This window comes from Glycine soja, chromosome 10 (assembly GCF_004193775.1).
Source record: "Glycine soja cultivar W05 chromosome 10, ASM419377v2, whole genome shotgun sequence".
Lineage (NCBI taxonomy): Eukaryota > Viridiplantae > Streptophyta > Magnoliopsida > Fabales > Fabaceae > Glycine > Glycine soja.
Window position 1 is genome coordinate 41,139,912 of NC_041011.1, and position 23,600 is coordinate 41,163,511.

The 23,600-nt window shown below is 31.5% G+C and overlaps 3 protein-coding genes across 3 annotated transcripts; 2 read left to right on the top strand and 1 right to left on the bottom strand.

Annotated features, from left to right (window-relative positions):
* The first annotated feature begins 2,106 nt into the window (after positions 1 to 2,106).
* LOC114370600 lies at positions 2,107 to 4,439 on the top strand. The gene is made up of 6 exons (XM_028327998.1): positions 2,107 to 2,295; positions 2,455 to 2,613; positions 2,795 to 2,875; positions 3,146 to 3,271; positions 3,383 to 3,454; positions 4,055 to 4,439. Exons 1-6 carry the CDS (start codon positions 2,202 to 2,204, stop codon positions 4,135 to 4,137), a joined length of 615 nt encoding a protein of 204 aa, XP_028183799.1. The 5' UTR covers positions 2,107 to 2,201; the 3' UTR covers positions 4,138 to 4,439.
* Positions 4,440 to 7,820: 3,381 nt separating this feature from the next.
* On the top strand, positions 7,821 to 11,087 carry LOC114371109 (PITH domain-containing protein At3g04780). The gene is made up of 8 exons (XM_028328525.1): positions 7,821 to 7,959; positions 8,046 to 8,132; positions 8,302 to 8,425; positions 8,748 to 8,796; positions 8,864 to 8,921; positions 9,038 to 9,084; positions 9,197 to 9,274; positions 10,793 to 11,087. Exons 1-8 carry the CDS (start codon positions 7,921 to 7,923, stop codon positions 10,839 to 10,841), a joined length of 531 nt encoding a protein of 176 aa, XP_028184326.1. The 5' UTR covers positions 7,821 to 7,920; the 3' UTR covers positions 10,842 to 11,087.
* Positions 11,088 to 12,576: 1,489 nt separating this feature from the next.
* Positions 12,577 to 16,241, bottom strand: LOC114371108 (probable aldo-keto reductase 1). The gene is made up of 7 exons (XM_028328524.1): positions 16,079 to 16,241; positions 15,836 to 16,003; positions 15,414 to 15,617; positions 15,133 to 15,305; positions 14,264 to 14,360; positions 13,982 to 14,135; positions 12,577 to 13,053 (listed from the first exon to the last, which is right to left on the bottom strand). The coding sequence occupies exons 1-7, from the start codon at positions 16,118 to 16,120 to the stop codon at positions 12,872 to 12,874; spliced, it is 1,020 nt and encodes a 339-aa protein (XP_028184325.1). The 5' UTR covers positions 16,121 to 16,241; the 3' UTR covers positions 12,577 to 12,871.
* Between the last annotated feature and the right edge of the window lie 7,359 nt (positions 16,242 to 23,600).

Here is a 23,600-nt window from a genome sequence, read left to right on the forward strand (position 1 = left end):
CCATGCAACATAGCAGTATGTTTAATAGAAAATAAAAATGAGAGAAGTGGTATTGGTGAAGTACAACTTGATACATGACAAGATATCCTCCAAACGTAAAAGACAAAAGGCAGCAAGGAGTTTGAAAACAAAAGGAATATGGAACAAAAGTTGAACTAAGATTTAGGGTTGAAAGATGGGATAATAAAGAAGAGCCTAAACTAACTTATGCTGACAGCAGAACTTTAATTTCAATTACGATAACAGTAGAGAATAGTAAAAATCAAGCTAAGAGCCACTTGGTTAAAAAGACTCAAGGTATCCCAAAAGCTTAACGCCCAAGGAGAAGGGCCTAAAATGGTTTTGATCTATAGCTCTAACAACAGTAATTACACTACAATGGGACTCCAAAGTTATCTCTAGTTTTGATCTATATCATTGGTTTTAATTTTTTATCTATATCATTGGTTTTAATTTTTCTCTAATGGACCTATCATTGTCGTCAAGCCGTTGTTGTTTTCAGTGAATAGAAAGATCCTACCTCTCCCTCACACGGGTCACTTTTTAGTAATTTCACATCATAAATTTTTTTGTGACGCCTTAGAGTCGTCAAAACTTTTAATTTTTTAAACTCCAAATTACATTTTATTACAAATTTATTATACTCCAAATATATAAAACCAAACACAATATCATTCAATGCTATTAAATTAATGAAAGCATAATTTCCAAAAAATATATATGTTTTCTAACATACCGAATTTGTAAAGAATTTCTGTTCTTTTGACTTCTGACACAGCTTTATACGTTAAGAATGGCTTGGTGATTCACTGATTCTATATTCGCGTATATGTCATTGGGTAATACCCTGGTGTGACCGTAACTAATTATTCTGAATTGTTTATATGATGCGCAAATCTCACGTGGCTTGGGCAAATATATTTTTTCATATACCAATATACCATACTAGAAGCAAAATAAGGGATAGATGGTCAATCCTGCTATTTAACTTCAACTCAGTATCTAGAAGTTAATGTTGAAGTTGAACATGGACGCATCAAAATTAATTACTAAATATTTGACTTGACTTTCATCCCATTTCCCGTTACCCTTCTCATTTTGATATAGTCCATGATTTTAACTAAGGTTATCTTCTTTGTTGTAGATCACATATTAAATAGAGATATATGATAGTCTATTTATATAAATAGAAAGTAACTTACTTTTTTTTTGAAAGGGGAAGTAATTTACTTCATGAACTTAACTTTTATAACGAAATTAGACTCAAAATTCTAAAATTATACCAGTGTTTACTTTAATGGTTATTGTTGGATTTATTATTAAATCATCCGTGCTAAAATTAGACTCGTCATTATAAGACTACTTACAACACAAGTATTCAATCACACAAACTTTATATATGTTAAAGATATTTAATACTCTGAAAAAAAAAATATATCGAAAATCCCACATTAAGTAATATTACCGGTTAGAGTTAAACCCAAAATCTAATTCTAAACCATTTCAAGTCACACTTAACGAATCTATTATAAGTTGATTATAGATATATGTATTTATTTTGAGTAAGATAATATTATATCTGTATTAAAAAAATCCAAATTAGACTTATATTTACACCAGTGACAACTTAAATACTTGTATTTTAAAAAAATACAAATTAAACTTATATATATTCAGGTAACAACTAACTTGTACCTTAGGTTTAGATTTATTAACTGCAAGCAGCTACTCTTCCTCTGTTTTGACTAATTCACACACCATGATTGAATAGAAGAAAGCTTCCTTTGCTTACTTTTCACTCTTCTAGATGACAATAACACGTAAATTTCTTCGAATAAGGGGCAGCAGGAGAAGAAATTTGGCGATAAAAATTAGTAATATAATTGTTTTCTGTTGTCAATGGAACATGGGAAAGCTATTTCCACCGTTTTCTAACTCAAAAAGTCTGGGTATGTGAAGCATACGAATGGCTATACCTATGAAAAAGACAAGAAGTATATAAAATAGGAATATAATAATAAAGTTGTATAACAAAAATCCATGGGAGTAACAATATTCCTAAAACGCGTAACAAAAACACAATATATAAGGACTAAACCCAAATCCTCCTTCGATCACACACCTTCCAAGTTTTAATTCTTCTTCTCTTACTCCTCCCATCTTCAAGTCTCTAATAATTGGTTATATTATATCCCTAACAAATGGGTTCCTCCAAGTTATTGGGTATTATGGCCATGCTTTTCATAGTGCTTCTACCCATGGCTGCCAAAGGGGATAATATTACTGATTTCTTTGGTGCTTAACTCATCTCTTTCTTTTACAAAAAAAAATAAAAATAAATCATCTCTTTCTATTTTATCTATTTATCTAATGTATGTAAATGCAGGGCTACAAAGTGGTAGTAAATTAGTGTACTATAACTTTAAATGTGACATAGGATATGAAATATTGCAGATAAGGTTTGTGAAGAAGTGGAATGTGGTAAGGGAAGCTGCGTAGTAAACACAAGTTACCCATTAAACTTCGTTTGTGAATGCGATTCTGGCTGGAAGCGAACCCAAGATGACGATGATGAATATGCCACTAGCTTTCTTCCATGTGTCATTCCCGAATGTAAATTTCATTCCCTAATTAATTACTTGGAGTTTACAAGATTACCCACTAATTTTATAAATATGGTTAAAGTCTTCAAGAATTCATACACTAACGTGTTCAAAATTTTTGAGACAATTATTATTATTATAAAGGTAATGCCTAAAGCTAATTTAATGAAAATCGGCCGTATCATCTGCAGGTAGCTTGAACTATGGTTGTCAGCCAGCACCACCGCCAGTTCCAGAGAAGAGTTTTCCACATAACTTCTCAGCTTTTGATCGTAAGTTACATATATTGTTCTGATCGATGATTTATAAACATGCTTAATAATTAATTATTGCCATTAAGAGTTTCAATTTAATCATCAATTCTAAAAAGTTCACATTATTAATGAATTATATGATGATACTTTCTTATTTAATAGCATAAAAAAGAAGTTTACCTTGATAGCCGATTAAATTTTTGCTCCATCTAACAATAGCTTTGGCTATAGTCTATAGATTTTTTCTTTTTCTAATCATTTCCTATGCAAAATAAAAATATACGATAGCTTGCTATTGGGCGTACTGTGGGGAAGGTACATGCACCAAGAACAGAACACATACACACAGATGCGAATGCCAACCCAATTACTATAATCTTCTCAACATCTCAGTTTTTCCTTGTTACAGTGAATGTAAGGATCCAAAACAATTTTTTTTTTAATTTCTTGACAATGATAATAGAATATTAAGAAAAAAATTTGATTAAAGAGATATGCTTCTGGTTCTGTGCTTCTATTTTCAAGGTACTCTTGGATCTGATTGTTCGAGACTCGGAATCAAAGTTGCAAATTCATCCACTGATAGTGGCAGTCAAGGTGAGATTGGACTATTTCTTCTACTTTTTTTGTTATTAATGTTGAATTTGCAAGTCCTGCACAACTCACAAATCACCAATTTCTTTGGTGCCATAAATGAGAACATTAAGCAAAGTTGATATATGTTTATATAATATTAATAGACTTAAATATAATTTTATCTTTAATAAATATTTAATTTTTATGTTTATCTCTTAATAAAAAAAATTTATTTTACGTTGAGTTTATGATAAAATAATATTGATACTTATTTTTAGTCTTCGATAAATTAACGAATTTTATGTCAGTTACTAATAAATTTTTTTCATTTGTAATTAATTGGGATTAGAAAAAAATTGTTAATTTATTAAAAAATAAATTCAAAATTTACAAATTTATTAGGGATTAAAATAAAATATTAAAGGTTAAAAATAAAATTATTATTTTATTAAAGACACAATGTAAAATAAAAATATAATAGAAAATGAACTAAAAAATTAGTATTTATTAGAGGTAAAAATATATTTAAGTGATATTAATATTTAAAAAGTAAAAGATAAAAACAGACAAGTTTCTAGAAATGTGAATTCTGAAGCGTGTCTGTTTTGGTATTTTCTCCAGATAGCTCAGCCTCAATCTTCACAGGAAGGTTTCATTGGATGGTTATGTTGTTGATGTCCACGGGTATGGTTATGTGGAGCTAGTACGCAAAGGGATAGTCAAAATTATTTTGGCGAATTATTGATTTGATTGTTGTTCATCAATTGGCGTTTGATGACTACTGTGTGATGTACTGTATACATATACATATATATAGTTTTTTGTGTAATAAAGGGAGTGAGATTTGAACTTTAGAGCTTGTATAAACTAGTTATATTCCACGGTTAGTGGATTATACATAGATAATACTATTACTGCAGTGTTATTATTTTCTTGTATAATAAATTAATAACATATCTTCTCCCATTAGCAGTAATTGTAAATTACTGTTCATTGTATTGGTTCATCATTTTTAGTCCTCTTGTTGTGCCATAATAAAGCAGTAAAATAGAAACATTTAGCTTTTGATTTTGCTGCGATTCAATATTTAGGAAAAAAGAATATTCAATATTTAAAAAACTAAATTGGTGGTTTTTAGTTTATTTTTGAATGATTTACCCACGCTTTAAACAAGTTTTGCTAAATTTTTTTCATGTTGCCAGTGGTTAAAACTGTGATTAACAAAGAAAAACCAGTTTCAATGGTCACCCCTACTTGTAAGAAGGAGCAGACGAGGTCATTCCACTATATGAATATTGAGTGAGACTTCCAAGGATTTTGATAGATGAGGGCCTAAGTCTAACTGTTGAACACTACCAAAATGTTACCCACTTCCTAGAGCATAAGTAAGTGAATCTTAAGTTGATATATCTTGTGAAAGGAACATGACTCTTTTAACAGAATTTAGAGACGTAGGAATGACCAAAACCCATCCATTGGTTTTTGTTCCATCGTCATAACAAAACTTTGGACAATATTGTTCACGTTTGCGTTTAGCTTGCCGACACATGGGTTGATTCAAGTTGTATGTGCGTGTTAGTACTCTCCTAGGTTTTAGTTGTTTGGACAATGGGCTGTTACACCTTATATACAAGGATATATTTTTATTTATTTTTATTATTATCAAAATGAAGATAGAATCTAAGTTCTTAAGTATCTACCTTAAACCTACCACAGGGCACAGGTCAATCCTAAACATTAATTTCATCTCAATTAATACTTTTTTAGAGGAACAATATCATTAGGAAACGATATAAAAAAGAATATAATAAAAAACATGAGAACTAACATAAGATCTTGCACTTCTTGTTAAGTTGTGAACTACACGATTAATTTGTCTCTTTAACAAAATTCATCCTAGAGTTTGTGAGAGTAGATAAATTTGCTCTATATTTTTGTAATAAAACATGGAAATCTGTAGGGCCTTTCAAGTTTACAATCAAATTATCAACAACAGTTTTGCAACCCATCTCAAAAATGATATTGAGACTGTTATGTCCATTGAATTGCTTTATGAAGAGCCCACGCTTCAGCTTCCTTCGGTGTTGGTTTGCCATTTGCGATTATTGTCATAGCCTTGTAGAAGTTGTCATTGCTGTCTCTCCAGCATATATATCAGCCCCAAACAAGTTGGTATCATTAAAAGTTGCTGCATCAAGGTGTCCATTGTGTGTTGTTGTCCGATGTGGTGGTTTGGTGAGAATGGTGGACAGAATTTAAGTGCTGCCATTGATGGAGAGTTTGTATGGCCTGTGAGAAAGCTACAGATGGGCTCATGTCCTTCTCCTCCCAAAGCTTGGTGTTTCATGAATGCCATATACACTAAAGGCTTGCAACAATTTTTTCTCTCACATGGACATTAGAAAACTGCAAAAGAGAAAAGATTAGAGTAGTGAAACTCTCGGCCTTGTCCCACTCATTCTCTATAATTTGTCACAAATCTGCATGGAACCATATTTGCTTTGCGTAGGGACATGAGATGAATAGATGTCATTCATTTTCAATATTGGAATTGCAGCAAACACATTCAAGTGGACCCGCAAATTATGACGAGTTGGTGCGCATCCTCAAAAGAGTCTCCAAAGAAAGTGCTTGAATTTGGGTGGTACAGGAAGCTTCCATAGTGTTGGTCAATCACCTTGTTGCACCTTAAACTTGCTTCATCATTAATACCTGAACTTCACACCTTTCTTTTTCCAACTAAATACCATGAGTTGCAACTTTTGCTGTGTATATATCATGACTTTGACAAAAAAAAAAAAAATCACGATATAGATGATTTTAATATTAATTGTAAATCATGACACAATTTTATAATTTTGATTTAAAATATTTTAAATATTAATTGTAAAGTTGGAGAAAATAAATAAATAAATTGAATTTCTTATTTGAATTTATTTAGTTATATAATAAGTTCAAAATTGACATCAGTAAATAGAGATTATGAATAAAAATAGATTTACTTTATCTGTCTGAAATAAAGTTATTTAATTTTTTTTAATAAATAATAGTATAACATAAATAAATATAGAAATTATTCAATACTTAGATATGAATTAATGTTTTCTATAAGGAAATATTTTAAGATTTGATCATCTAGGTAATTATTATTCATCTTCCATATATTCAACGATATAAAATATTTTTATAGTACTTTTTAAGATCCTTTCATTTTCCATTTGTTTTTACTGAATTCTCCATTTTTCCATTTTTTTTATTCAGGCCAATTACATATCATAATCTTTATGCTTTTAGAAAAACATTATGATATTTTCTTACATTAAAAAGTTATATTCAATTACAAAGATGGTTTGTTTAAAAAAATGTTTATATAAATGAAAATAATATTTTATACCTATTTATTAACATATATTTTTAAAATTAAAAATTATTGAAAACGTGCGGAAAAAATGGGGAGAGGATTTTATAAACACATTTTTTCAATTTCTTTTAAATTTTTTAAAATAAAATCTTAATTAAAAAGTATTTTCCAAAACTTAAAAACAAAGAAAAGAATAAGACCCTATTGTTCTCTATTTTTATTTTTTTTTTTTTTAGTTACTTATCAGTCGTGTTTAAAATTAAATTAAATCAAACATAAAAATAAAAATTACATAAAAATTGATGTTTATTAGTTTGATTTTTTTTATTTTTCAAACTATGTGATTTAGTTTGATTTGATAAGTAAAAATCAAATTAAACCAAATCAGACCGCGAACATCCTAAAAGTTATTATTATAATTAGTGTTTTATTATTAGATATCCAATTGAGTTTCATAGTTGGAAGTATGAATATTGTTTTACTTTCTTTTTTAAGTTCAAATAGTTAGAACTTGAAAACAACTAATACATGTTGTTTTTACTTTTATGTTGATCGGTTACTTTTTAAGTTAAATGATTATTATTTAATTTGAAAATAATTATTATTTTATTTTATATTCAATTATTTAAAACTTTTGTTATTTATTTATACCGTTAATTGTTACAAGTTTTGTGGAATTAATACAAATTTTTAAGTATTTTTTTAATACTTAGTAGAATTTTCAAATTACAATAGCTAAATCCAATCAAATTATAAAAAATTAATTTGAATTTTATAAATAATTTAAGTCAAATTAAATCCCATGCTATTTAATTTTCTTGTTTGATTTAATTTAATTTTAAGCAAAAATTACATTAAATCACACTGCCAACATCCTTTATCGGTACGCTGACCTGGCAAAAGCTGTCAGTCTAACGTCGTCGTTTTGATCCCGAATTTTTCTTTCTTTCAATTGTCTACTAATTAATTAATTAAATTGATCAATACTATTAATTATATTAATTAATTTAATTTATTTATTAATAAAAGCAGGAGGTTCCGGCGTAACCTTATTCGGAGCTGGGTTTGTTTTCGGCCTTTGATCTTCGATTCTCTCTCTTTTTCTCTCGCGAAAACCGTATCAGCAATGTCTGGAGAATCAGCCAGCGCTATTCACAAGGGTCAAGTAAGATTCAAACCCTATCATCATCTTTTCGATTCGTTCAGAGGGAACCACGTTCTGACCTTGAATTATGTTTTTTTGGTGATTAGGTCGATCTCTTAGACTTCATTGACTGGTCTGGGGTTGAATGCCTCAATCAAAGCTCCACCCACTCTCTCCCCAATGCTATCAAACAGGTTAGGTTTCCTTTTTCTATCTTCTCCCCCTTTTATTTTCAATCCCCAAGTTTCTTTTCCTGCGATTGATAGTCAAGTTTTGTGCTTTTTTCAAAAGGGTCCTTTTTAGTGGATAACTTTTTTGCAATTGGGTTTGCTGTGTTATCTTACTGTGTTTGTTAATGAACAGGGTTATAGAGAAGACGATGGTTTGCATCTGGAGAGTGATGCAGACGAGCAGCTTTTGCTCTATATTCCTTTCACTCAAGTCGTTAAACTTTATTCCTTTGTTATCAAAGGTCCTGAAGAAGAAGGTAACATGTTCATACACATAAAAACTACGCCATTCATTGAATTGAAGACATGGAGCCTAAAATATGCTTTCCTCTCACAGTAGTTTTTACCTAATAAAGTAACAGTATCAGAGCTGTCGGTGCATCATAACTTAGTTCATTCATTTTACCTGAGATGCAAAATTTTGCACTAATAAAGATGAACTTGTACATCTGCCCTTTTGTGTTTTTGAACTCGTTGTCTATTTGTTGAATTTTGATGCTAAAGATGATTATTCGGTTTATATATAAATGATCTTCACTTATTATTTGCTGCTGTTCTTGTTCTCATGTTGTGTTTTAGGCCCCAAGACAGTGAAGCTCTTTTCTAACAAGGAGCACATGGGATTTAGGTATAGTTTTACGAATTTTGTTTGTGTCATATGATTCAATTGGTTGCTGATTGTTTGTTAATGACAGTAATGTCAATGATTTTCCCCCAAGTGATGTGGCAAATTTGTCTGAAGAAAACCTTAAGGTAGTTATTCTATAACTCTTCTAACAAGTTCATGATGTATGCCCTAAAGCAATTTGAAGACGTCTTTTCTAAATGTGTATGGATAACGTAACAATTATTTAATTTTTCTCTGACAGGGGAAACCGGTACTTTTGAAGTATGTCAAATTCCAAAATGTTCGTAGGTATGTCGTATGTTACTTTCCTGAACTTCTTCGTTTTGGAAGGTGCCTGCCTTTAGTTAGTGTCATCTAATTCATGGGAGTAGCTGCTAATTTATGTTAATTACTCGATCAGCTTGACAATTTTTATTGAGGACAATCAGTCAGGTTCAGAGATCACAAAAGTTCAGAAGATCGTGCTGCATGGTACAACGTAAGTTATAAACCATCTATTAAGTTCAATTATGACGATTTCTAACGTGCACTAGTCGTTCCAACTTTGGCATTGTGCACAAGTAGTATTGTGGGCCGTCTAATATGGGTCCAATAAATTAACTGCTGTATTAGTAGGCACGTGGAAAAGAAAACAATTTTTAAACTTTAACTGTGTTAGTAGGTGCATGACCCAACAGATGGTCCATGTGACCTAATTTGATCTTCCACCATCCCACATTCTTGTTGATGAGTGAAGCCCAGTGGTCGTCCTGCCATCTTTGCTGGTTCCGTTCACCGATGAAGATACACCAATACACACACTGCACACACAAGCAAACACGATAAACTGTTCATCATACCAACTGTTAAATTGTGCAATCAAAATACTGCGAATGGAATCATACCCCAAGTTTTACAAACAGCCAGATCGAAGGACATACCGACACCCAACGGTAGAGGAAGCTACTTGCTGGTCGCCGATGTGCTGTCAAACACTAGATCTGCAGAGCCTATAGTCTCCGGCGAGGAATATGCTGATTGCAAAATCAACTGGTCCACAACTACGGTGACCGACTGCAAATAACCAAAAAAACAAATGGAAGATAGTGACCACAGACGGAGGCAGCGCAGACGGCAAGACAGCTGCCAGGATCCACTTGTCGACCAGAATGTGAGAAGAAGGAAGATGAAATTAGGTCACCAGAAGAAGTCCAGAACCAACTGTTTGGCCATGTGGTCAAAATACTGATTCTTTTTCCACGTGTATTATTAGAAAATACATAACAGACAAATTAAAAAAACCATTTATAACAAAAAACCCACAGCCGTTTATTTATTAGACACACATGGACTGCACACAATACTTGTCCACAATGCCAAAGTTGGATTGACTTGTGCACGCTAGAAGTTGTCGTTCTGTTACCCCCTTTCTCACATACAGCTCTAAGTTTCCTTTGTTATGAGTACAGAACTATCACATCCTCTACCACATGCATTTTATTTGTCTGTTCCCCTTAATTGGATTGTGATTTTTCTGTCTATTCATCCATTATTCAATGTCATTTTTTATGTAGTTTTATTGTCAATTGGAACTCTACAGGATCCAGATATTCATTTAATTTTAGTTGCAATTTTATATTACAATTTACAAATTACTTTGTGTATTGCTGTGTCAGAAGCATTTGTCATTTTGGAATTAACACTTATAGCATGTTTGGTTAAGCTGAAGTTACATTATGCTGAAGCTGAAGTTACGTTATGCTGCTTCAAGATTTTTGCATAAAATACGCACGTTTGGTTGGCTCACCGCCAAACCAAACACGCATTTTATTGACCTGCATGTGGATTATACCTTTTTTCTTTAGGGAATGAAAAAAGGGGTGGATGGTGGAAAAACTACAAATTGAGCAGGCTTATTTGTGCAAATTTTCTAGTTTACAATCTTATCTACATCTTAAGGGCTTCTATTCAGGCCATATAAAAGTATTATTAATGCATGGATTTTCTGATATTGCAGAGTTGAAACAACAGACATGAAGGGTCTGAAGAAGATTGAGGATCATTAACCCCTGGAAAGAGGAGATTCAACTTTGCTCCTAATCCCTCCTTAGAAATTTTGATTGGAATTGTAATGTTAACTTGGTGAATGATGGTTTATGACTTCTAATGTCTATCTGATTTCAAATAAAACAGATGCACAATATATCTACATGGTTGTGACAATTTGTGATTGGAGGTAACATTCAAGCTGTATGGTTATCTATTGTGTCTTTTTACATGTTTTGAAACATGTAATCTTCATTGAGGAATTATACCTCGAATGACTGAATCTGGAACGAGCTAGATTGCATTGAAGGTGTCATCCTAATCAGTAAAACCACTAGGATTTGGGAATATCACCCCTACCTGCAGCAAATAGAGTCTTGCTTGTGTTTTCTGTTCACCCTTTTACCCATTATTCTATTTCTATATCATCATCACTTAAATCAACAGAAGAGTTGTGAACTGTAGTTGAGGCGTATGGCTAATGAGCTAGGCGTATAAATTTTATCTTCACAACACAACTATAGTGTAGCCTGTGATGCATTTTGCAATATCAGTTGTCAAGACGTATTTCCATAACTATAGTCGCCAAATTTGTGAAGTCACTATTCTGGCAAAATCAAATACTTTAGAAACTGCCCTAATCTGGTTTAACAGGTGCGAGTTTATCTCGATACAATATAACGACAGTGTTGCTTGTAAAATTTAGTGAGTTCTTTATGAAGACATTACTCGTTAAAATCGAAATGGATCAGATAACTAGGAATCGGTAAGGACTTTTGACAATCTAAGCAATTGACAGAGCAAAACTATTTTTCTCTCTCTCGATGTTCCCTATATAACAGAGCATTCCCCACAACATTTTTTCCTTGCACATTCTGTCTAATTTTCAGTCTGTCTCCTCATTTAATCACACGAAAAAATTGAAAAGTATAGACGTTATGAGACTAATCAGAATCTCACCATAGCTATTAGATCACATAAGATGTGATTAAATTTGGAAAGCATTGAAAGAGACAGTGAGCTAGCAAAAAAATGAGTTGAGGCTTGGTGCAGAACCGGTATATCTAGCTATGGTTTGCTGGAGTATTAGCAAACTTCCACGAGCACCGCATAAAAGGCTCAATGTTTCGATCCCCTACCACCTCAGATATTGGTATCGCCTTTGTTATTTCCTTCAAATCGTCATTGCTGAGCTTCACTTTCAATGAACCAATGTTATTGTCAAGTTCTTATTTTTATTTTATTTTTGTTGCTCCTACAAGATGAGGTTCGGGAAAAATGTTATCCATAGTCTAAAACTGTTGTAACTTGTAAAATTGATTTAGAACTTGCATAACAAGTAGCAAGGCAGTGTATAATATATTACAGGTGAAGTCCACGAGGGAGATAGTTCAAATGTGCATTTGACCCACAAACTGTTAACCAAGGAGTTATAAAAATGCTCAATTCAAAGCAATGATATAAAAGAAATAACAATAATGCATTATACACCATGCTTAATCCATACAGTGGAGACAGCGCTTGCCACACCCGCCATAAACTTTTTATGCCAAAGATTCATCAACGAAGTCATGTAACCTGTCTCTGCCCTCTCTTCGGTTGTTTAGTCATGCAGGGCAGAAATTACCGTCTACTTTAAATTTTAAAAAGGATAAAATAATATTGCTTTGGCAAAAAATTCAGAATAACAAGTCTTTTTTTTTTTTGTATCTACTTATAATGATGAAATTAATCTATTCTCTTAAAATTAGTCAGTTAGGTGTTGAAAGTGTTCTCGTATCATCTTTTCCATACACAAAGCTTACACATAAAGGATTTAGGCTCCATCGGCATCCACTGAGGTCTGAGGCCAATACACATGTAGGTAAAATAAAGTCTAATTTAAAAGTACACTACGATATCCATAAATTTGGAAAGACATAGCAAATTATAACTTGAGAAGGCTCCCTATGGAAATTACTCAAATTAGTTACTAATAAAGCTGATAAATATAATATTCCGTACCAATAATATGATAATAAAAAAAAACTTGAAAAGGTGTTGCCCGCATCTAGCTATGCTTTGGTGGAGTATTAGCAAACTTCCACGAGCAGCGCATAAAAGTATCAACAGTCCGATCCCCTACCACCTCAGATATTGGTATTGCCTCTGTAATTTCCCTCAAATCATCGTTGCTCAACTTCACTTTTAATGAGCCTATGTTGTTGTCAAGATTTTTTATTTTTGTTGTTCCTACAAAACATATGAGGTTCAATAATACTGTCTGTCATCCATTGCTTAAAACTTTTACAAGATTGAAAGCTCACGAAATGTTTTAGATCTTGCACAACAAGTAACAAGGCAGTACACAAACTACAAGGGAAGTCCATGACTCATCATGAGGAAGGTGGTTCAAATGTTCAGTTGACATACCAAGTGTTACCCAATAAGGTATGGAAAACCTCAATTCAAAGCAATATTAATAAAGGAAAAGAGAAGAATACATTGTTGGAAATTCTTCCATAATTAAGACTAGTTCAAATAAGTAAACATGCAAATTCAAATACATGAGAAATTGAAGAGCACATTCCAAGACAAACATAGGAGTTGCGGAACACTTTTCAAGGCTTTGGAATTGGTTCCTTTCACCTTGAGATTTACATACTCCACTTGAAAAATTGAATATTAGAGTTACAAGGAGCTTTGTGAATGTAACTCATTTATTGACATCCACCACTCACTCTTGAAAGAAGCTACACCCCTCTCCTATAAATAGGGAGACTTGTGAAGGGTTGGAGCATCCAATTTCATTCCATACAAAGAGAAGCAAAGCAAGAGTGAGGGTGAGAAAGAGAGTTTTAGTTTCCACCACACTTGGTGAGAGTTGAGAGGAATTTTAAACCATCCTTGTTGGGTGAGGTTAAGAGGTATTCTCTTGTATTGAGAGAATCATTGTAATCCTACTTTTAAATAGTGGAGATATTTACTGGCTTGGTCTCATGGTTTTTACTTTTCACATTGAAAGAGTTTTTCATGTTAAAAATTCTTGGTGTCATTTTTCTACTCTCTATTCTTGTTTTTTTCCGTTTCCGCTAAGTGCCTATTTTGAGTCTATAGAGAGGGAAATTGTGCTAATGTTTCCTAACATACATGTACATTATAAAATGGAAAAATCGCTCACCAGGGATGGGTACCACATCGTTCCCTTGATGAAGAAGCCATGCAAGAGCAAGTTGTGGTGTTGTACATCCATGCTTCTCTGCTAACTTTTCCATCCTAAAATAAAAGGTCTTGTTCTTGTCGAGCTTCTGCCCCTGAAACCTTGGCTGGATTGCCTGATGAAAAAGGATGTTGCTTAACCATATATTGTTATGAGAAACAAGGAAAACAACATAACATTTTCAAAACTATGATCCATATCATATCGTGATGTATTAAAAAACAGAAACTATTGGCTTCATACCAGATAACTGTCTGCAGGTATACTTTCTATGACCCCCTTACCACCAAAAAATCCACGGCCAAGGGGACTGAATGGTACTATTCCAATTCCAAGTTCCCTGTAAAAGTTGTCACCGTTCACCAAAATTATTTAGTGAAGATTTATTAAGGATATGGACAGGTAGGAAGAAAGGAATGAAACAAACTTGCTGAGCTACATTCTCCAAGAATCCAAAGGTTCCAGTTTCAATATATATACATAATACACACAAGGGATTTACTTCCCTGCTGGAACAAGTTTAACAAGTCTACTGAACTTGTTCCATTTATGCATCTTTAATTTATCTAAAATTTGATATTCATTGTTATCAAGATGACATATTATATGATTCAATGGATATATTTATTAAATTTGCATTTTACAAATAAGGTATATTCGACTTTGAACAAAATTATCTCATATGAAAGATACATTTAAATTTGTACTAAAAATATATATAAGATATTAAAATTTTCGAAATAACACTTTTATAACGTTTTATACAAAATAGTCCATAAAATTAATCAAATTGATAAACTTAAAATTATTAAAATAGTCCATAAAATTTCATTTAATTTAAAAATTAATTTAAATCGTATCCCATTACTTTATGCATACATATCTAACTCATAAATATATTTAAAATACAAATAAATGTCTACTATTAAATTACATTTTTAATGGTAATATCTATCTCATTTAAAATTTGAGAGATATAATATATCACATAATTTACCCTGCAGGCTTCAATTTACAAGCTTGATTTTGTTGTTTGGCAGAAGTTATTAAAGGTATGATATGAATCATGATCCAATCCAATCCAAATAATGTGCAAAGTGCAGCAAATTTACCTGCAAAGTGGAAGGAGTTGATCTTCAATTTCACGAGACCAAAGGGACCACTCCATTTGCAGAGCAGTAATTGGATGAATAGCATGCGCCCTTCTAATTGTGTCTGGGCTAGCTTCCGACAATCCTATGTATTTTACTTTTCCCTCTTCAACCAACTTTTTAAGCTCTCCCATCTATTCATTCATTCATTCAAAATACAAACCGATAGCAACCTCATCCAACACCAAATAAAACTATAAAAGACACCAATGTTGTCTGACTCATTGTATTGTACCACTTACAGTTTCCTCAATTGGTACTGTTGTGTCAATCCTGTGCGGATAATAGAGATCAATATATTCCACACCAAGGCGGCGCAGGCTTGCCTCACAACACGACCGAACATATTCAGGATCACCTCTTACAATGGCATCATTGGACTCAACTTTCACAATCCCAAATTTTGAGGCAATCTGAATTTGATCTCGTGGCAACTCCTTCAGTGCCTGAGAATCAACAGTTTATTATTTATTCACTTTCCCATCAATCCACTCACTAATTGTATTAACACTAAATGTAATTGGGGTTAGGATATATAGATGTGAATCATGAGAAATGCTAGTGATATTCTCTTTCTCTCTCTGACACTGTCATAATAAGACTCTTTATGATCAAAGAAAGCATCCTTAGCATTCCTCTGTGTATCATATATAATATAACATACCTTTCCTACGAGAACTTCATTAGTGTAGGGACCGTAAAAATCGGAAGTATCAAAGAAAGTGATTCCATTACTGAATGCATACTTGATTAGAGAGATGACAACCTCGTCAGGAACAGGGCCGTCAAACACTCCACTAAGCCCCGCACAACCAAATCCCAACTTGGAAACCTATAAAACATGACAAAATTAGATTCACATCACAACTAAGGCTATGTATGGATCAGTGAAAAAACTTAATGTTACCTCCAGGCCTTGGGTTCCAAGTTTCAGACGAGGTATATCCATTTTCGCTTTTCAACGATGAACGCCGGCGCCTATTTCACGCGTCAAAAATAACTTCAGCCAATATGTTTTCCTTTTTTATTCCTGGGCAAAAATTTAATTAATATGTTTCCTTTTTCATGACCATGCTCTTTGAAGTAATTTGTGTATATCTAAAAATGATTTAGTTAATATAATTCAATCAATATTCGTTTTATGAATATTACTCTTTGGGGTAAAAAATATCACAACGTAAATCCACTTATTACAAATTTACTTATAATTAAAATCAAAATTTTAGAATTATTTTCTACTAATCAAAACACCCCAGAAAAATAAATCTTGAACTGATCGATCACTTAATCAGATCCTCCTCTGGCCACCTATGAATGTCCCAAAATCCTCTACCAAATAAACAAAAGATAAAAGGAGATTTGCGTGTTTAATTAAGTTAGTATAAAAATCAAAACATTGGGTGAAGAGGTGCATAGGATCCCACTTGTGTGTGCATGTGCTGCTGTTGATAATAGATGCACCCTAACCTCCATACAGCACACATGTTCATTTTGCACTTGAGATCATTCGTACAAGTTTAAAGCCAAGTATTTATGATTTCGATCCAAGGTTTTTTTTTGTCTTTGCGTATGTTTTGTTTTAACTTTTGTAAAAAAATCATTTTTTAAATGGTAGAAAATTAGTTTTGAAAATGAATTAATTTAAACCTGTATTTATTAGAAGCGTAATTTATGAAGAGTGTTAATTGATCTTATGAAATGGTTTTGAGAAAAATGATCTACGAATTTATTTCATGTTTGTATAATGGATTTTTCCTTTTGTTTCCATGTTATATTTTGATTGAAAGTGGATGTTAATGGATGGCATGTCATTTGATAGTTAAGATAATCAATTAAGTTTCTCAAACTACAAAATATTTTCACTTTTAAAAAAGATTTCAACAATATAAAAATTAAATTATTTTCAGTTTCAACAATTTAAACATAAAAATATAAATAATTAAAAAGAAAAAAATAAATATTAAAAAATTAGAAAAAAATTTAATAAAACCAAATAAAATATTAAATGAAATAAAAAAAACATAAAAAATTAAAAACAAAACCAATTCATAACATTGTTTTGAAAAAAAATACTGTTCACAATGTGAAAAATAAACTATATCATTTGTATAAATATTTTTTACCTGCGTAAATATTTATTTTATTTATATTATTTACGTAAAAAAAGTCTAGTATTTGTTTTTAAAGAAATATAATATTTTATAGTACGGGAAATACATAGATAATTAAGATGGTCTTACTTTAATTTTTCATTTTTTTCCCGTTTGTTTTATTCATTGTTGGCTAGCTTTTGGCCTCAAAATGGGGTTATGCTTTATAGTCTATTCTTTATCTTCTACTCTTAAGTGTACGGCATTAACGGAAAGAAATCAAGCTTGGAGTCTTAAAGATGATTTACATCAAGATAATGATGGGAGATGTATTTCCCGTACTATAAAATATTATATTTCTTTAAAAAACAAATACTAGACTTTTTTTACGTAAATAATATAAATAAAATAAATATTTACGCAGGTAAAAAATATTTATACAAATGATATAGTTTATTTTTCACATTGTAAACAGTATTTTTTTTCAAAACAATGTTATGAATTGGTTTTGTTTTTAATTTTTTATGTTTTTTTTATTTCATTTAATATTTTATTTGGTTTTTTTAAATTTTTTTCTAATTTTTTAATATTTATTTTTTTCTTTTTAATTATTTATATTTTTATGTTTAAATTGTTGAAACTGAAAATAATTTAATTTTTATATTATTGAAATCTTTTTTAAAAGTGAAAATATTTTGTAGTTTGAGAAACTTAAGTTTGTGATAACAACATGGAAATAGAAACATTTCATAATGGTATATTTATAATCATGTATTTAGAAAGTAAATAAAGACTTGAAGGAAATGAAATAAAATATTTAACATCACATAATGAAATAATAAACTATAACAATTTTTTACAAATATTAAGAATACTCACAAACATTCTGTCATTTTTTAATATATTTTATTTTTTAATTCATATTCCAATTATTAAATAGATTTATTTTAAAATATTTTACTAAAATAAAATAAAGTTAATTTAAAAATAATTTAGTTAAAAATAACAATATTTAGTATTTTGTTACTTTTACATTTTTTAAATAAAAAAGATTGGATAGTAGTTCACCTTAACATACATTTCATGTATTGTAACTATATATCTAATTTTTTTTAATATTGTCTATTTTTATTTCTTAGTTTAAAAGTTCTTCTGATGCAATAATTGATTAATTGATCATAATTCTATGAGTAGTATAGTGTAATCTCATTACTCACATAAAAACTATATAATATTTTATACCAAAATTAAGATAAATATATAGAGAGAGTGTTTTTATTTCGTTGTATTTTCATTTTATTTGATTATTAAAATACATATTTAAAATTAAAAAAATACATGTAACCAACAAGTTGAATTGAACTAAAATATTTAATATATAAAATTACCAACAATAAATAAAATATTTAAAATACAAAAAATATGATATAAATTTAACATTGTTGGCTTGAGAGTACCGAATAAATTTTCTTTGGATGATTTAGGATGTGACATATGGAACATCACTTTTGTTTATCTGGTTTTCAGATATTCATTTCGGTGTGGATAAAAAGAAAACACGACTATTTTTATAATTTTTTTCTATAAAAAAATTAAAATTTATTTGTTAATAAAATTTTTCTTTAATCCACAATTTATATTTAGGGACCACATTAACATTTGATCAACAAAACAACATAAATATAAACATAAATAATTATTTATTTATCTAAGTCACATATTTTAGATTTACTTTATTTATTTATTTAAGCCTTTTTTTTAGTCTACTTCAATTTAGATGAATTTGATTTCATTTAAGGATTAATTATTATTTTTTAAATACTATTCTAGATCAATTATATTTTTTATAAGTTAATATATATAAATTAGTAAAATAAAAAAATAAGACAAATAAAAAAATCAGTTAAAAAAACTATTTTAAAAAAAGCACACTTCATGAAATCAGGTCCTAAAAAAACCTCAGTTTATATAATTCCAAAATTGGCGGGAAGAACTGATCTTTAAACTAAGATAAAAAAAAAAGTTAGCTATTCACGTTGAAAAAATGATTTTTGAAAAATCGATTTCTTAACGTGAATAGTAATTTGTATTATTTATGTAAATATTGTTTCACTTGTATTATTTTAGTAAATATTTTTTTTTGTATTTTTTGGATAAAAAAGTCACAAATACTATATATATATATATATATATATATTTATTTATATATAATTCAAGTAATGAAAATATAAATAATAAAAAAGCTGTATTTTTTTCTGTCAGAAAAACAAGTTGTACTTTTTTGTTAATTAGTGTAAGAACTCATGCAATGTATAGAGAATGTTGGAATTACATAGCATTCAATTTGAAAACAAGAAAATAAATTAATGATGTTTTACGAATGAAAAATGCAGACAACATTAGCATTTTTTATGATTCAATTTACTAGTAAAATAATGTTTGTAAGTAAAAAGAATAGTGTTAATACTATTCATATAAGAATATGCAAGATTTTTCATTAAAAAAAAGCATTTTATTCTATAAAAAATATTGTTGAATGTAAAAATAAAAGAGTGCTCTCAATACCAAAAAAATAAATTAAAAGAGTGATCTTTTTTATAAGTAATATACATACAATATGAATAACTTGCAAAGCGTCATGGGTACATGATTGTAATTAGACTCATTAATCCTTATTACGAAGAAAACATTACGTCATCAAAGATAAAAAAAAGTTTTACAAATATATAGTGACAACAACCGTTCTTGTGACTAGTGTTAGTAGTCATCGAAAAATATAAATTGTTGTTTTCTCAAACTTGACAGAAATAAAACGATATTAAATTTTTCTTTGAAATATAAATATTGTGTCTCCATTTTTTTTCCAATGAGGAGACAGTGACTCTAATTACATTTTTTCCTAGTCATTTTTTTTACTGCTTGCCTAGTCTTTTTTTTTTTTTAGAAGAACTGTTTGCCTAGCATTTATATTAGTATTGCTTCATCACAAAAACTAAAATATTTCCCAAAAGCATTCAGTAACAATCTATGATTTAATTAGAATTCAAAAACATTTATATCATTCAAAAACTCAATCGTAAATCATTCAGCTTAAATTTCAAAATCTTCATCAGAGCAACAATATAATTAGTATTTGAGCTTCGATATTCTTTTACTTCTTTAAAATAATTGAAAAAAAAAACATTTGAACGTTGGACCCAAAGTTACTCTCTTTCTTCAGCATTTAGAACAGGTCACACTACTTAGAAAGTTATGTTACTTCCTAAGTGAAATAATGAAACTATTTTAATTCACGACATTAAATATGTAACAATGAAATAAAGCCATAAAGAATGAAAAGTCGAAACAGCAAAATAACCAAACCAACTTGCTTTATTGATGAAGGTGAGGTGATATATATATATATATATATATATATATATATATATATTTTGGCGGTTAGTAACAGAAAGCAGTTACAACAAACAGAAACTATTCCTAACTTGGAACACAGATTCTTAAACATAGATGGAGGTGAAGTTTTAGTAAAAATGTCAGCAAGTTGCATGGAAGACGAGATATGGAGAAGCTTGATGAGACCTTTTTGCACTTTCTCACGGACAATATGGCAATCTAAGTCAATGCGTTTAGTGCGCTCGTGAAAAACCTGATTAGAGGCTATCTGAATAGCGGATTGATTATCACAATAAAGAATGGCTGATTGAACAAACGAAATGTGGAAATCTTGAAGAAGGTAGGTGAGCCACTGCAGCTCGCAAGTTGTATCTTGAGGCTAAAGCTTGATACTCGGCTTCGGAGGAGCTGCGAGACACCGTAGATTGTTTCTTCGAGCGCCAAGAAATAATGGAGTGGGCGAGATAGATGATGGAGCGTCGAGAATCACGACAGCCTGCCCAATCGGAATCGTTGAAGGCTTTGAGCTGGAGAGGACCAGTGGCGGAGAAGAAAATACCAGAGCCAGGAGTACCCTTAAGGTATCGAAGAACACGAGAAGCAGCTTGTGAGTGAGCAGTAGTGGGGTGAGCCATGTATTGGCTCAATTGCTGAACAGAATGGGCTATGTCAGGACGAGTGTTTGTGAGATAAATGAGGCGGCCAACCAAACGACGATAGAAAGATGAAGCTTCAGCAGATAGCGGATCACCTAATGTGGCATGCAAACGAGTAGCATAGTCCATAGGAGTGGTGTTGGGGCGAGAACCAAGCATACCAAAATCGGAGAGGATATCTAGGGTGTATTTTCGTTGACACAAGTGAATACCATGTTGGGATCGAGCAACTTCAAGACCAAGGAAGAACTTTAAAGTACAAAGATCCTTTATTTTGAAAGCTCGATCGAGAAGAGTCGTGATATGACGAATAATATCAATGTTGTTTCCTGTTAAGACAATATCGTCAACATAAACAAGAAGTGCAGTAGTTGAATTACCTGTGAAGCTTAAGAAGAGGGAATGATTAGCAGAGGCTTGTTGGAAACCATGAGAAAGAAGGAAAGAAGAAAGGCGAGTGAACCATTGTCTGTTTGCTTGTTTTAGACCGTATAAGGAACGCTGGAGACGACAAACTAGGTGTGGATTATCAACAGAGAGACCAGGAGGAAGTTGCATGTATACCTCCTCATCGAGCTCGCCGTGAAGAAAGGCATTGTTGACGTCGAGTTGTCGTAGGTGCCATCCATTGAGGGTTGCTAGGGCTAATAGGAAGCGAACAGTAGTAAGCTTTGCCACGGGTGAGAAGGTGTCCAAGAAATCCAGTCCCTCCTTTTGTGTATAGCCCTTGGCAACAAGGCGTGCTTTATACCGTTCGATAATGCCATCGGCATTGTACTTAATCTTGTATACCCATCGACATCCGATGGCATCTTTATGAGGTGGTAGAGTAGTAAGAGTCCAAGTGTTGTTCATTTGGAGAGCATGTAACTCGGCTGACATTGCTTTAAGCCAACAATCATGACGAGAAGCTTCAGCATAGGAAGTGGGTTCGGTAGTAACAGAAATGGACATAATGAAATGACGATAAGATGGAGAAAGACGAGAATAAGATAAAATTGAGTTGAGAGGATACCGAACATTGGTCGAGGCAGTAGCAGTCGTTGAAGTGAGAAAACGATGATAATCTTGAAGATAGGTAGGAGGGTGTTTATCTTTGGACGAGCGTCGTAAGGTCGAGGGTTGATGATTATCAATGTGGTTAGTGGGTACGAGTGAGGAAGAAGCAGGTGAAGGGAAAGGCTTAAAAATGGTATGATTATTTGTGAAGGGTGCTGGAGAGGGAGAAGAATTATTTGTGTGGGAAGTTTGTGTTTCATGGAGAGAAGGAAAATGGTCTTCGTAGAAAACAACAACATGGTGTGATGCATTAATATTGTGGGAATGCAAATCATAGACCAGATAACCTTTGGTATGAGGTTTGAAACCAAGAAAAATGCATGGGTGAGCTCGTGGGTCAAGTTTTTGTCTATGGGCTTTGAGTGTACTGATGTAACACAAGCATCCAAAAACACGAAGATTGGAAATATCACAAGGGTTACCATGAAGCTTTTCATAAGGTGATATGTTTTGCAGAAAAGGAGTAGGAATGCAGTTTATTAAGTATGCAACATGAAGTAAAGCAAAACACCAAAAACTGTGTGGAAGATTTGCCTGAAATAGAAGAGCTCGGGTTACATTCAAAAGATGTTGGTGTTTACGTTCCACGATTCCATTTTGTTCAGGAGTTTCAACACAAGTTGTTTGATGAATTACTCCTTTTAGGGCATAGAAATCATGCATGGAAAACTCAAAACCATTGTAAGTTCTTATAGTTTTAATTTTGCTATTAAATTGAGTTTCAACATATGCAGTAAAATCTATAATGTTTTTACGTGCTTCAGCTTTTGTATGCATGAGATGAACCCAGGTAAATTGAGAATGATCATCTACAATGGTGAGAAAGTGACAATGACCATTCAAGGAAAGCTTTGAACATGGTCCCCATATGTCTATATGCAGAAGATCAAAGCAACGTGATGCACATGAATTGCTAGAAGGAAAATGGAGCTTTTTATGCTATGCGTAATGGCATGTATTACACACAAAATTCTTATTATTTCGCAAGAAAGGATAAGAGGACTGCATGAATTGTAAGCGCTCAAAAGATGGATGCCCCATGCAAAAATGCCAAAGGTCTATAGGAGTGATGTTACATTTTGGGTGAGTGATGACAGATTGCACAGTGTGTGCTGCTATATGGTTTGGGGTAAGATGGTAAAGCCCGTTTCTCACTTCAACTGTACCAATCCTCGCTTGAGTGTTCGTATCCTGTAATATGCATGAAGTGGAAAAGAAAATGAGTTTACAG

Excerpts from the sequence above, each read along its gene's own strand:
- LOC114370600 (XM_028327998.1), top strand. The coding sequence starts at position 2,202 with ATGGGTTCCTCCAAGTTATTGGGTATTATGGCCATGCTTTTCATAGTG. Across the intron at positions 2,296-2,454 it reads TAATATTACTGATTTCTTTG|ATAAGGTTTGTGAAGAAGTG; the intron begins GTGCTTAACTCA and ends GAAATATTGCAG. Across the intron at positions 2,614-2,794 it reads TCCATGTGTCATTCCCGAAT|GTAGCTTGAACTATGGTTGT; the intron begins GTAAATTTCATT and ends TATCATCTGCAG.
- LOC114371109 (XM_028328525.1), top strand. The coding sequence starts at position 7,921 with ATGTCTGGAGAATCAGCCAGCGCTATTCACAAGGGTCAA. Across the intron at positions 8,426-8,747 it reads CAAAGGTCCTGAAGAAGAAG|GCCCCAAGACAGTGAAGCTC; the intron begins GTAACATGTTCA and ends GTTGTGTTTTAG. Across the intron at positions 9,275-10,792 it reads ATCGTGCTGCATGGTACAAC|AGTTGAAACAACAGACATGA; the intron begins GTAAGTTATAAA and ends CTGATATTGCAG.
- LOC114371108 (XM_028328524.1), bottom strand. The coding sequence starts at position 16,120 with ATGGATATACCTCGTCTGAAACTTGGAACCCAAGGCCTGGAG. Across the intron at positions 14,136-14,263 it reads TACCTGCAGACAGTTATCTG|GCAATCCAGCCAAGGTTTCA; the intron begins GTATGAAGCCAA and ends CTTTTTCATCAG. Across the intron at positions 13,054-13,981 it reads CGATGTGGTACCCATCCCTG|GAACAACAAAAATAAAAAAT; the intron begins GTGAGCGATTTT and ends TATGTTTTGTAG.